Source organism: Delphinus delphis, chromosome 13 (assembly GCF_949987515.2).
Source record: "Delphinus delphis chromosome 13, mDelDel1.2, whole genome shotgun sequence".
Lineage (NCBI taxonomy): Eukaryota > Metazoa > Chordata > Mammalia > Artiodactyla > Delphinidae > Delphinus > Delphinus delphis.
The window spans coordinates 27,244,828-27,258,526 of record NC_082695.1 but is presented as its reverse complement, the minus strand read 5'-3'; the positions used below and the strand labels follow the sequence as shown (position 1 = coordinate 27,258,526).

The window sequence follows — 13,699 nt, the reverse complement described above, 5'->3', positions numbered from 1 at the left end:
TAAAAGGTGATCATATATGTGTGAATTTGTTTCTGGACTCTATTCTGTTTCACTGATCAGTTTGTTTTTCCTTGTACCAGTACCACACCATTTTAATTGTATCTTTATAATGGATCTTATCAATAACAGAATACAAGGATAGCTTTAGCTTGCTAATTGAGTTAATTGAGCAAAGTGGAGAGTGGTACATGATGAATGCATAGAGATAGGTAGGAGTGGGAGAAATCTGTTATTCTAAAGTCAGTAGAAAGCCACAAGAGGATTATATGAATGAGGTCATTTATTCTATGTTTTTAAAAGATAACCCTGATCCAGCAAGGGTACAGAAGACTTGGAACAACCCTATCAACCAACTTAAACTAAATGTCATCTATAGAACACTTCGCCCAACAACAGCAAAATGTACATTCTTCTTAGGTGTACATGAAATATTCTCCAGAATAGACCATAGAACTAATATCAATACAATTAAAAGGATTAAAACCATACAAAGTATTTTTACTACCACAGTAGAATTTAATTAGAAGTCAACAGCAGAAGAAAATTTGGGAAATCCACAAATATTTGGAAATTAAACCAAAAAAGATTTTAATAACTTGTAGGTCAAAGAAGAAATCACAAGGGAGATCAGAAAATATTTTGCACTGAATGAAAATCAGAACACATCAGGATGTATGGGATGAAGCCAAAGCATTGCTTAGAGGAATATTTTTGGCTGTAAACACCTATATTGGGAAAGAAAACAAAGATCTCAAGTCAATAACCTAAGATTCCACTTAAATAATGAGGGGGTGGGAGAACTAAACGCAAAGTAAGAAGGATGGAAATAAAGATTAGAGGGGAAAATAAATGAAATAGGAAACAGAGAAACAATAGAGAATATCAGTGAAATAAATCCTTTATAAACAACAAAATTGACACACTTGACCAAGAAATAAAGAAAAGACAAGTTACCAAAATGAGGAATGAAAGGAACTTACTATCAAATTTACAATATATAAATGGATTATAAGGGAATAATATGAACAATTTTATGTCAACAAATCAGACAAATGGACCAATTCCTACAAAGACAAAAGGACCCCAAATACTGAACCACTCAAGAAGAATTAGAGAATCTGAATAGTAAAGAAATTGAATTAATACTTAAAAATCTTCCACAAAGAAAAACTCAGGCCCAGATGACTTCACTGGTGATTTCTATCAAATATATAAAGAAGAAATAATGCCAGTCCTTCACAAACTCTTACAGAACACAAAGGAGGGACTACCCTGGTGGTCCAGTGGTTAAAACTCTGAGCTCACAATGCAGGGGGCCTGGGTTCGATACCTGGTCAGGGAACTAGATCCCACATGCTGCAACGAAGATCCTGCATGCCGCAACTAAGATCTGGTGCAGCCAAATAAATAAATAAATATTTTTTATAAAAAGAACACAGAGGAGGAGGGAATACTTCCCAGCTCATTCTTTGAGGCCAGTATTTCCCTGATACCACCCAAAGCCAGGAAAAGACATCACAAGAAAAGAAAAGTACAGACCAATATCTCTTATGAATATAGAGATTAAAATCCTCAACAAAATACTAGTAAACAGAATCTAGCAGCATATAAAAAGGATTATACACCATGATTAAGTAGGATTTATTCCAGTAATGCAAGGAAGGTTTAATATCTGAAAATCAATATAACACTATTAATAGAATAAAGGAGAAAACAGCGTGAACATTTCGATAAAGTATTTTAAATCCAACATCCCTTCATGATAAAACTCTCAACAAACTTGGGATAGAAGGGAAACTTCACTGTGATCAAAAAGGCATCTACAAAAGCATAACATTATGCTTGTTGAAAGAATATTGAGAATAAGGCACTGATGTTCACTCTTGCTGCTTAGGTTCTAGCCAGTGTAATCATGCAAGAAAAAGAAATAAAAGGCGTTCAGATTGGAAAAGAATAAGTGAAACTGTCTTACTTGCAGATAACTATATATAGAAAATTCTAAAAACTCCATCAAAAAACTATGAGTTCAGCGAAGTTACATAATATATGATCAATGTACAAAAAACAGTAATATTTCTGTGTGCTAGTACTGAACAATTCAAAAATGATCTTAAGAAAAAAAATAAAATGCCTAGGAATAAATCTAACAAAAAAGTATAGGTTTTGTACACTTAAAACTATAAAATATTGCTGAAGGAAATTAAAGATCTAAGTAGGGCTTCCCTGGTGGTGCAGTGGTTGAGAGTCCGCCTGCTGATGCAGGGGACATGGGTTCGTGCCCTGGTCTGGGAAGATCCCACATGCCGCGGAGCGGCTAGACCCGTGAGCCATGGCCGCTGAGCCTGCGCGTCCGGAGCCTGTGCTCCGCAACGGGAGAGGCCACAACAGTGAGAGGCCCGCGTACCGAAAAAAACAAACAAACAAACAAAAACAAATAGTACACATGGAGCTGGGATTTGAACTCAATGACGTGAATTTTGAATCGTTCTCTTACCTCTCATGACTGTGCTTTTCTATCTGTAAAAGGAAGTTCTTGCCACTTTTAGACATATTCTATGAATTTACTTGATCAACATTTTAGCTTTATTGGTATTGGGACAATTTTCAATGTGTCCAACACTCTTGGGTTGAATATCATCAAAGAATCAGGAGAAAGGGAGCAGGAGAAAAGTTTCACCGCTCTTCAGCAAGGGCTGCAAGGGGTCCTGCTTAAAGTCTGTATGACATCACAGTCTTGTTCAACAAACTCCAGACTGCTAGAACCTGTAGAAAATTGAAAAGGATTAAGTAGGGACAGATAAAATGAAGACTTTTAACAGATTTTAAGCTCATGGGATTTGTTATCTCAGATATAGTACAGCTTCTACTGACATAAAACTTTCTTAAAAAAATTAAATTAGGTACATTTATTAATATCCTAATGGAAACAAGGGACACTCACTGTTCTGAAGGGTATTCTTAATCTTTTGTGGGTCCTCCTGCCCTCTGCCCTCCTTATTTTAAGAGTTCTGAGGAACATGGTCGAAGTCTCACCTGAGACATTAGGGGATGTGACAAAATATGTGCTTTCTCTGCACGAGGGTATATAGGTATTTAGGGGCTCTTAACATACTATCAAAAATTTTAATTGTAATACAGACTACACTTATGTGGATAAAGAAACATGTATGTAGGGCTTCCCTGGTGGCGCAGTGGTTAAGAATCCACCTGCCAACGCAGAGGACAGGGGTTCGAGCCCTGGTCCGGAAAGATCCCACATTCCGCGGAGCAACTAAGCCCGCGAGCCACGGCTACCGAGCCTGCGCTCTAGAGCCAGCAAGCCGCAACTACTCCGCGCGCCCGGAGCCCGTGCTCCGCAACAAGAGAAGCCCCCACAATGAGAAGCCCACGCACTGCAAAGAAGAGGAGCCCCCACTCGCTGCAACTAGAGAAAGCCCACGTGCAGCAACAAAGACCCAACACAGCCAAAAATACATAAAAATAAAATTTTTAAAAAAGAAACATATATGTAGATTTGCAAAGAGGAGTTAACTGGATTCTTTTTTTCAGCAATACTTTGCAAATAATAGATCTTAAATATACAACACATGTTGGCAAAATAAATAACAGTTGTTTGCTGTTTCTTCAATGATCATATTGTAATGTCAATGGGAGGTTGTCACCCTGAGTGTGAGAATTTCTAACTACAAACTGTTGCATGTGTAGCAAATAGGGATCTGCACAAAATAGATTTTAAAAATCACTAAATATACGTAAAGGAGTAGCCAACTAAATATTCCATGTATAATTTCTTCTCCTTTATTTTAAAGGGAATATTTATGGAACCCACATATCTGTTTATTTTTTTGGCTGCAGTGCACAGCTTGCAGGATCTTACTTCCCAGACCGGGGATCAAACCTAGGCCCTGGCAGGGAAAGCCCTGAGCGCTAACCACTAGACAGCCAGGGAATTCCCTCAAAACCACACATCTTGAATCTGTATTTTTTGGTACTGTTCTCATTTTTCATAAAATTCACTAGAGGTCATTCATGAAATATAAATTAAATTATATCATTATAGGTAATTTCAAATATGTAAAAGTATAATTCACAATAAGTTGTTTGTCAAACAGTATATTTTAGCTTTGTAAATATGACCATGGTTGGTATACTACATATCAATCTTCATTTGAAGTTTGCAAAGATAGCCCAACTGTTAAAAATCTATTAATGTGATATACCACCTTAAGAAATTAAAGGAGGAAAAACTGATCATCTGATAGATGCTGAAAAAGCATTAAATAAAATTCAACATTGATTAGTGATTAAAAATTACTGTTAAGAAACTAGGCAGAAAAAGAACATTATTAACTTGATGAAAGGTAATTTTCAAAAAGTGAACTTATTGGTGAAATTTTTAAAAGCATTTCTATTAAAGTGAAGAAAAGCGTAAGGAATCCCTCAATCTTTGCTTCTTTTTGCCTTTGTCCTGGAGGTTCTGCCAGAGAAATAAGAGGAGAAAAAGGGTATCATCATTCATTTGGTGAGAGGGAAGGACCAAAGAAGGATTTCTAGAGAATGGAGGACCAGAAGACACACTGTGGGTTTCACCTTCAAGCTGTGTCACAGGCTTTCTGGACACCTGCCCACAGCTGCCTTCCCTTTAACTCTGTGCTTTCTCTTCTGCTTCTTAAGCCCCTGTCCCTCCCCACACCTAATATCCAACCCATCACCCAGCCAGCAGTCCTGCTTGTGGCTTGCTTCTCCTTTCAGCAGCTCAGGGAAAACTCTGAGGGCCAAGAGCTGCCTCATCCCAAGACGCTGTCCCTCACTGTGGATCCTGAGCATTTCAGCTCCATGCACCTGCAGACCTGGCCTCTTTCTCTCTTCCATCTCAGCAAGGACTTAGGATCAGAATTTGCTTCCTCTTTAAACTTTATCTTTAGCTATTAAAAACATATGAACTTGCAATTTATGCTTCCTTTACCCTACTTGGGATGTTGCTTTTCGATATCTGGCATCTTTCCTGTGGATGATGGTAGGATGAAGTTCTCCAGTGATGTTATCTGCCTCTCAGGCTCATCTGTGGAATGAGTTTAAGTGTTTTTCATCACTCTCTGGCTTGGGTCTCAATAATAGCACTGTCTTGAAGTATTGTTTTGGTCTTGGTTTCCCCCATAGTCCAAAAACATGGTGAACACACACACTCTTGACTTAGTCCACAAAATGCATATTGGGGCTTGGGACGTCTTTTCATTTACTTCTGTGTTTGGACAGATACACAAGGATTGATTATATCTTCTACAAACTTCACAATTTTCCTCTGACCTTTATTTATTCCTACATAGGAACCAAATGGATTAAATTTTTACTTCCTCCTTTGAAATTTATTCTCCTAAAGCTTGAGGAGTTTTAACCAGGAAAATGCTTTAAGGCCAGTGGGATACTGAGTTAGCAAAGAAGACTAACAGAGAAGGTTTCTTTATTATTGGAAACTCAACACTGGTTATTTGACGTTTATAATGTGCATCCTGCCTGCTTCCAGAAAGATCTGAGATGGCATACAAGAAAGCAGGCAGGCAGAAGGAAAGCAGGCGAGCAGGGATTCTGTGTGGCAGTCTGGGACAGGCAAATTCAGCTACAGCAACTTAATGGCACCTTTGGCTTACAAAGGCCCTGTAGTTTATACACTGAGTACTTGTCCTAGTACTTTGGAAAGGCCACCCCAGTGATAGGCTAGCTAGATATCTATAGAAGAACAACTTCTTCCTCAGCCCAGAGTTCTCATATGTGTATTGCTGCATGTGCTTTGTATCTTGTCCTTCTTTTTAGTAAATATTTTGTCTCTCTAGCTATAGAAGTTGTACCTACAGCAAGGCTGTGCACAAGGAACTGAGCTATTACAACACAAGTCAGTGAGATTCTCCTCGTGTGCTTTAGGGAAGGAAAGGACAGTTGGAGCATTAGTATTGTTGGTATGTCACGTTACTCTGTCCCTTGACAGTATTTCCCCATGGCTCCTAAAATCAGGGACCAATAATTCTACTGGTACCTGTTGCAGAAGGTCATCTTTTTGAATGCGTCCCTGAGCTCTGGGCTCCGGAAAGCATATATGAAGGGGTCAATGACGGCGTTACACATGATCAACACACCGTTCACCTGGAAGAGGGACATGTAGCAGGCACAGTAGGGGTCAGCTGGGCAGAATGTCATCAAGAGGACATGAAGGACAAAGGGCGCCCAACAGAAAATGAAGACCCCGAGCAGAACAGTCAGTGTGACAGCCCCTCTCATGTTGGCTCTGGGAAGCGTGGAGGTCCTCTTGGCGTGGGAGCGGGCCAGCAGGAACATGTGCAGGTAGAGGCACAGGATGAAGGCCAGCATCAGCGGGAACAACGCTGTGAAGGCGATCACCGTGGGGACATGATGGGAAAAGGTCACGATGGTGATGCCGCTGCCCATGCAGCACGTCCAGATGACCATCAGGACGACAAGGGCACGGCGCGGGGTCACGATGCGGTGGTACCTCAGAGCGTGGAAGATTGTGATGTAGCGGTCAGCGGCGATCACAGACAGGCTGCAAATTGAGCCAAGGAGGGAGAGGATGAACAGGGAGTCCACCACGTCGTCTGCTGTGGTTTCAAAACTGCCTTGAGGCTCGAGGTAACCCATGTTTCTGAACATGATCAGGATGTTTTCCAAGATCTTGTACAGGCTGCCCAGCATATCGGAAATAGCCAAGCTGCAGATGAAAAAGTACATGGGCGACTGAAGATTCTTATTCTTGATCACAGTCAGAAGGACCATCAGATTCTCCAAAACCCCAACAATGGATATTGTGAAAAATATCTCTTCTGGCAAAACCACAGGAGGACAGTCTGAATTATTTCTTGCTGTACTGTTGATGCTTTCATACAGGTTGATAATGTGTTTCATCTCTCCTGCACGTGGTTAAGACAGGGATGTTACTGGGACTTGACAGAAAATTTGATTGATTCTTCAGAATCTTTTCTTCTCTGTAGTTCTTGCTGAAGACCTGAGGTGAAAACCACACAGTCACCTAAAAAAGTGTATGTAGGAATATCAGTTGTAAAATAGATCACAAAATAAAAACAAGCCATGTTAGCTTTGAGGAAGCTCTGTTGCCTCTGCAAAATATAATGGTGGAATATTTAAATAAAACAATTTACTGGACCCTCATCTTTTTAAAAATCTTTCCTAAATATATTTTTATTTTTAATTGAAGTATAGTTGATTTACAATGTTTTGTTAGTTTCAGGTGTACAGCAAAATGATTCAGTTATATATATGTGTGTATATATATATTATTTTTCATACTCTTTTGTTTATTTTCTATATAGTAACGTATACCTGTTAATCCCAAACTCCTTTTATTCCTCCCCGCTTTCCCCTTTGGTCACCGTAAGTTTCTTTTCTATGTCTGTGAGCCTGTTTCTGTTTTGTAAGTTCATTTATATCATGTTTTTAGATTCCACATATAAATGATATCATATTTGTCTTCCTCTGTCTGACTTACTTCACTTTGTATGATAATCTCTAGTTCCATCCACATTGCCGCAAATGACATTATTTCATTCTTTTTTATGGCTGAGTAATATTCCGTTGTAAATATATACCACATCTTTTTTATCCATTCATCTGTTGATGGACACTTAGGTTGCTTCCATGTCTTGGCTATTATAAATAGTGCTGCTATGAATATTGGGGTGCATGTATCTTTTTGAATGAGAGCTTTCATCTTTTCCAGATATATGTGCAGGAGTGGGACTGCTGGATCATATGGCAACTCTATTTTTAGTTTTTTAAGGAACCTCCATACTGTTCTCCATAGTGGCTGCACCAATTCCCACCAACAGTGTAGGAGGGTTCCCTTTCCTCCACACCCTCTCCAGCATTTATTATTTGTAGACTTTTTAATGATGGCCATTCTGACTGGTGTTAGGTGACACCTCATTGTACTTTGGTTTGCATTTCTCTAATAATTAGTGACGATGAACACTTTTTCATGTGCGTGTCAGCCATCTGTATGTCTCCTTCGGAGAAATATCTATTTAGGCCTTCTGCCTATTTTTTGATTCAGTTGTTTGGGGGTTTTTTGCTATTTAGTTGTATGAACTGTTCGAGTTTTTTTTTTGGCTGCGTTAGGTCTTCGTTGCTGCACATGGGCTTTCTCTAGTTGTGGCGAGCGGGGGCTACTCTTCGCTGTGGTGCGCAGGCTTCTCATTGCAGTGGCTTCTCTTGTTACAGAGCACGGGCTCTAGGGCACGAGGGCTTCAGTAGTTGTGGTGCACGGGCTTAGGTGCTCCGCGGCATGTGGGATCTTCCCAGACCAGGGCTTAAACCTGTGTCTCCTTCATTGGCAGGTGGATTCTTAACCACTGAGCCACCAGGGAAGCCCTGTTCGTATATTTTTGAAATTAAGCCCTTGTTGGTCATATTGTTTGCAAGTATTTTCTCCCATTCTCTAGGTTGTCTTTTCATTTCGTTTATGGTTTCCTTTGCTGTGCAAAAGCTTGTAAGTTTAATTAGGTCCCATTTGTTTATTTTTGCTTTTATTTCTTTTGCCTTAGGAGACTGATCTAAGAAAGAATTGCTACAATTTATGTCAGACAATGTTTTGCCTGTGTTCTCTTCTAGGAGTTTTATGGTGTCATGTCTTATATTTAAGTCTTTAAGCCTTTTTGAGTTTATTTTAGTGTATGGTGTGAAGGTGTGTTCTAACTTCATTGATTTACATGCATCTGTCCAGCTTTTCCAACACCACTTGCTAAATAGACTGTCTTTTCTCCACTGTTTTCTCCTTTGTCAAAGATTAATTGACTGTAGGTGTGTGAGTTTATTTCTAGGCTCTCTATTCTGTTCCATGGATTCATATACCTGTTTTTGTGCCAATACCACGTTTTTTATTACTGTAGCTTTATAGCATTGTCTGAAGTCTGGGAGTGTTATGCTGTAAGCTTTGTTCTTTTTCCTCAGGATTGCTTTGGCAATTCTGGGTCTTTTGGGGTTCCATATAAATTTTAGGAATATTTCTCTAGTTCAGTGAAAAATGTCATGGGTAATTTGATAGGGATTGCATTAAATCTGTACATTGCTTTGGGTAGTATGACCATTTTAACAATACTAATTCTTCCAATTCAGGAGCATGGGATATCTTTCTATTTCTTTGAGTCATCTTTAGTTTCCTTTATCAATGTTTTATAGTTCTCAGCTTGTAAGTCTTTCACCTCCTTGGTCAGGTTTAGTCCTAGGTATTTTATTTTATTTTATTTTATTTTGGACACATATTTAAAAGGGATTTTTTTTAAGTTTCTCTTTCTGATATTTCATTGTTAGTGTAAAGAAATGCAACAGATTTCTGTTTGTTAATCTTGTATCCTGCTACCTTTCTGAATTCACTTATCAGTTCTAATAGTTTTTGTGTGGAGTATTTAGGTTTTCTTTACAGAGTGTCCTGTCATCTGCATATAATGACAATTTTACCTCTTCCCTTCCAATTTGGATATTTTTAATTTCTTTTTCTTGTCTAATTGTTGTGGCTAGGATTTCCAATACTATGTTGAATAGGAGTGCTGAGAGAGAGCATCTTTGTCTTGTTCCGTAATTTGGTGGGAAGGCTTTCAGCTTTTCACCATTGAGTATTATGTTGGCTGTGGGTTTGTCATAAATAGCTTTTATTATGTTGAGGTATGTACCCTCTGCACCCACTTTGGCAAGAGTTTTTCTCATGAATGGATGATGAATTTTATCAAATGCCTTTTCTGCATCTATTGAGATGATCATGTGGTTTTTGTCTTTTGTTGATGTGGTGTATCACATTAATTGATTTGCGTGTGTTGAGCCATCCTTGTGACCCTTGGGATGAATCCAGCTTGATTGTGGTGTATGATCCTTTTTATGTGTTGTTGGATTCAGTTTGCTAATATTTTGTTGAAGATTTTTGTGTCTGTATTCATCAAAGATATTGGCTTGTAATTTTCTTTTTTGGTAGTCTCTTTGTCTGGTTTTGGTATCAGGGTGATGGTGGCTTCATAGAATGACTTTGGGAGGGTGCCCTCCTCTTCAGTCTTTTGGAAGAGTTTGACAAGGATCAGTATAAGTTCTTCTTTGTTTGTTTGGTAGGCTTCCCCAGTGAAGCCATCTGGCTCTGGACTTTTGTTTACATGGAGGTTTCTTTTTTTGCGTTATGCGGGCCTCTCACTGTTGTGGCCTCCCCCACTGCAGAGCACAGGCTCCGGACATGCAGGCTCAGCAGCCATGGCTCACAGGCCCAGCCGCTCCACAACATGTGGGATCTTCCCGGACCGGGGCACGAACCTGTGTCCCCTGCATCAGCAGGCGGACTCTCAACCACTGTGCCACCAGGGAAGCCCTACAGGGAGTTTTTTTTTTTTTAATTACAGATTTTATTTCACTTCTAGTTATTGGTCTGTTCAAATTATCTATTTCTTGATTCAGTTTTGGTGGGCTGTATGTTTCTAGAAACTTGTCCATTTCTTCTAGGTTGTCCAATTTGTTGGCATATAACTCTTCACAGTATTCTTTTTTGTTTTTTTGTATTTCTGCCATATTTGTTGTTATTTCTCCTCTTTCATTTGTTATCTTGTTTATTTGGGTCCACTATTTTCTTCTTGGTGAGCCTGGCCAGAGGCTTGTCAATTTTGTTTATCTTTTCAAAAAACCACCTCTTGGTTTTATTGATCTTTTCTGTTGTTTTGATCTCTTATTTATTTCCTCTCCAATATTTATTATTTCATTTCTTCTGCTGACTTTGGGTTTTGTTTGTTCTTCTTTTTCTAATTCTTTTAGGTGGTCATTTAAGTTGTTTATTTTAGATTTTTATTGTTTTTTGAGGAAGGCCTGTATTGCTATGAGCTTCCCTCTTAGGACGGCTTTTGCTGCATCCCATAGATTTGGTATGGTTGTGTTTCCATTATCATTTGTCTCAAGGTATTTCTTTATTTCCTCTTTGATTTCATCATTGACCCATTGGTTTTTTGGTAGCATGTTGTTTAGTCTCCATGTAATTTTTTTTCCTCATTTCTCTTTCTGTGGTTGATTTCTTGTTTCATGCTGGTGTGGTCAGAAAAGACGCTTGAAACAATTTCTAGCCTCTTAAATTTGTTGAGGCTTTTTTGTGTCCTAGTATGTCATCTATCCTAGAGAATGTTCCATGTGGACTTGAAAAGAATGTGTATTATGGTTGTTTTTTATTTTTGTTTTTATTTTTTGGATGTAGTGTCCTGAAGATGTCAATTAAGTCTAACTGTTCTGTTGTATCCTTTAGGATCTCTGTTGCCTTACTGATTTTCTGACTGGAAGATCTGTCCATTGATGTCAGTGGGGTGTTAAAGTCTCCTACTATTATTGTATTCCCATCAGTTCCTCCCTTTGTCTGTTAGTATTTTATGTATTTAAGTGCTTCTATATTGAGTGCATATATGTTAATGAGTGTAATATCCTCTTCTTGTATTGATCGTTTTATTATTATATAGTTGGACCCTCATCTTAACTGCTCTGTGAAAACATATTTAGTGGAATTTTGAGCCTAGAGATAAAGATTATCCTGTGCTTCTCCCCTTTCGCTCCTTATCTTTCTGCTGAATCCAATTGCATGTAAAGTGGGTTAGAACAAGTAAAGAAGTAAATATTCAGAACAGGAAAGCACACGGTCACCCTTCCTCAACTTGGAGGTGGTGGTGGGTTCCATGAATTGACAGGATGTTTAGGTCCTTTCTTTCCACTGCTTGCCTTTCTGGGTCACTGCCTGACCCTACAGCTTATGGAAAAGGCAAAGATGTTGATGTACTATTCCCATAGTTGATGGTGCAATATGTGTTTCACTTCTGTTTCAAAGGGAGAACTCACAGATTTCATTTCCATATTTTAGGGTAAAAATATATTTGATTTGGTAATACTGTTTATAAATTTGTTTTCTAATTTGGTGGAGACATAGACTACTATGGATGCTCAAATACTATTAAGAAACTACCCCAGGGCTTCCCTGGTGGCACAGTGGTTCAGAATCCACCTGCAGACAAATCTTCATGGCGGCGGTGGCGCCTGTTTGGGTGCGGCGCTGGAGTGACTGAGCTGCTAGCTTGGCGGCCGAGCGTCGAGCTCCAGCCCGGTCTCCGTGTGCCCCCCGGGCTCCGCACCCCTGATGTTGCGCGGGCACTGAGCCCACCCGGCCTGGACAATGGTGAAGTATTTCCTGGGCCAGAGTGTGCTCCGGAGTTCCTGGGACCAAGTGTTCGCTGCCTTCTGGCAGCGGTACCCGAATCCCTATAGCAAACATGTCTTGACGGAAGACATAGTGCACTGGGAGGTGACCGCTGACCAGAAGCTCCTGTCCCGGCGACTCCTGACCAAGACGAACAGGATGCCCCGCTGGGCTGAGCGACTATTTCCTGCCAATGTTGCTCACTCAGTGTACATCCTGGAGGATTCTATTGTGGACCCACAGAACCAGACCATGACCACCTTCACCTGGAACATCAACCATGCCCGGCTGATGGTGGTAGAGGAACGATGTGTTTACCGTGTGAACTCTGATAACAGCGGCTGGACCGAAATCTGCCCGGAAGCCTGGGTCTCCTCTAGCTTGTTCGGCGTCTCCAGAGCTATCCAGGAATTTGGTCTCGCCCGGTTCAAAAGCAACGTGACCAAGACTATGAAGGGTTTTGAATACATCTTGGCCAAGCTGCAAGGTGAGGCCCCTCCCAAAACCCTTGTTGAAACAGCCAAGGAAGCCAAGAAGAAGGCCAAGGAAATGGCACTGGCAGCTACAGAGAAGGCCAAGGACCTTGCCAGCAAGGCAACCACCAAGAAGCAGCAGCAGCAGCAGCAGTTTGTGTAGCCAGCCCAGGCCCTAGGGCCACAGCACAGCAGACCACTTGCTCCAGTCCCTGTGCTCTTTCCTCCTTGTACTTTATTATTAAAAGTCAGCTTCCAAAAAAAAAAAAAAAAGTCAGCTTCCAGTCCTGTCTACTGTCTGGGTGGTGGGCTGGGGGTGGGTGTGTTGTTTGGCCTCTCCAGCACACCAGGCCGTTACCCATGTCTGAGCTGGGCCTGCTTATTCCTGCATCAGGTGGCTGAAGATAGAGGTACACTGACTTGCGCAGGGTCACGTCCAGGTGAAGTGGTCATAAACGCTAGACTGTAAGCTCCATGAGGGCAGGGACCTTTGTTTTATTTTCTGATGTGTCCCAAGTACCTGAAACAAAATCTTGCACATAACAGGCACTCAATAAATACTTGTTGAATTCAAAAAAAAAAAAAAAAAGAATCCACCTGCCAACGCAGGGGACACGGGTTTGAGCCCTGGTCCAGCAGATCCCACATGCCACGGAGGAACTAAGCCCGTGCACCACAACTACTGAAGCCTGCGTGCCATGCTCCGCAATAAGAGAAGCCACTGCAATGAGAAGCCCACACACCGCAAGGAAGACCCAACGCAGCCAAAAATAAAACTAAATAAAATAAATTAAAAAAAAAAAGAAACTACCCCAGTTTAACATTCAATATAAGAGGTAAAGTTAAATTATTCTTCATAATAGGAGAATATAATGGGTGTTTTAAAAGTTTTGGCTATTTCTTTAAAAAAAGGAATGTGTCTGGTAAACATTAAAAGCAAAACAACATTAACTATTTATAAGATCTTTAGTAGAAAATGAAAACAATCCAGTTTGTGCTCTTT

General features: G+C 40.1%; 1 protein-coding gene and 1 pseudogene across 1 annotated transcript; one reads left to right on the top strand and one right to left on the bottom strand.

Annotated features, from left to right (window-relative positions):
• Nucleotides 1–6,021: 6,021 nt before the first annotated feature.
• Nucleotides 6,022–6,915, bottom strand: MC2R (melanocortin 2 receptor). The gene has a single exon (XM_060029492.1). The coding sequence runs from the start codon at nt 6,913–6,915 to the stop codon at nt 6,022–6,024; it is 894 nt and encodes a 297-aa protein (XP_059885475.1).
• A 5,188-nt stretch (nt 6,916–12,103) lies between these two features.
• On the top strand, nt 12,104–12,948 carry LOC132436564 (PRELI domain-containing protein 1, mitochondrial pseudogene; annotated as a pseudogene).
• The last annotated feature ends 751 nt before the right edge of the window (nt 12,949–13,699 follow it).

Coding starts and splice junctions, on each gene's coding strand:
- MC2R (XM_060029492.1), bottom strand. CDS start 6,915: ATGAAACACATTATCAACCTGTATGAAAGCATCAACAGTACAGCAAGA.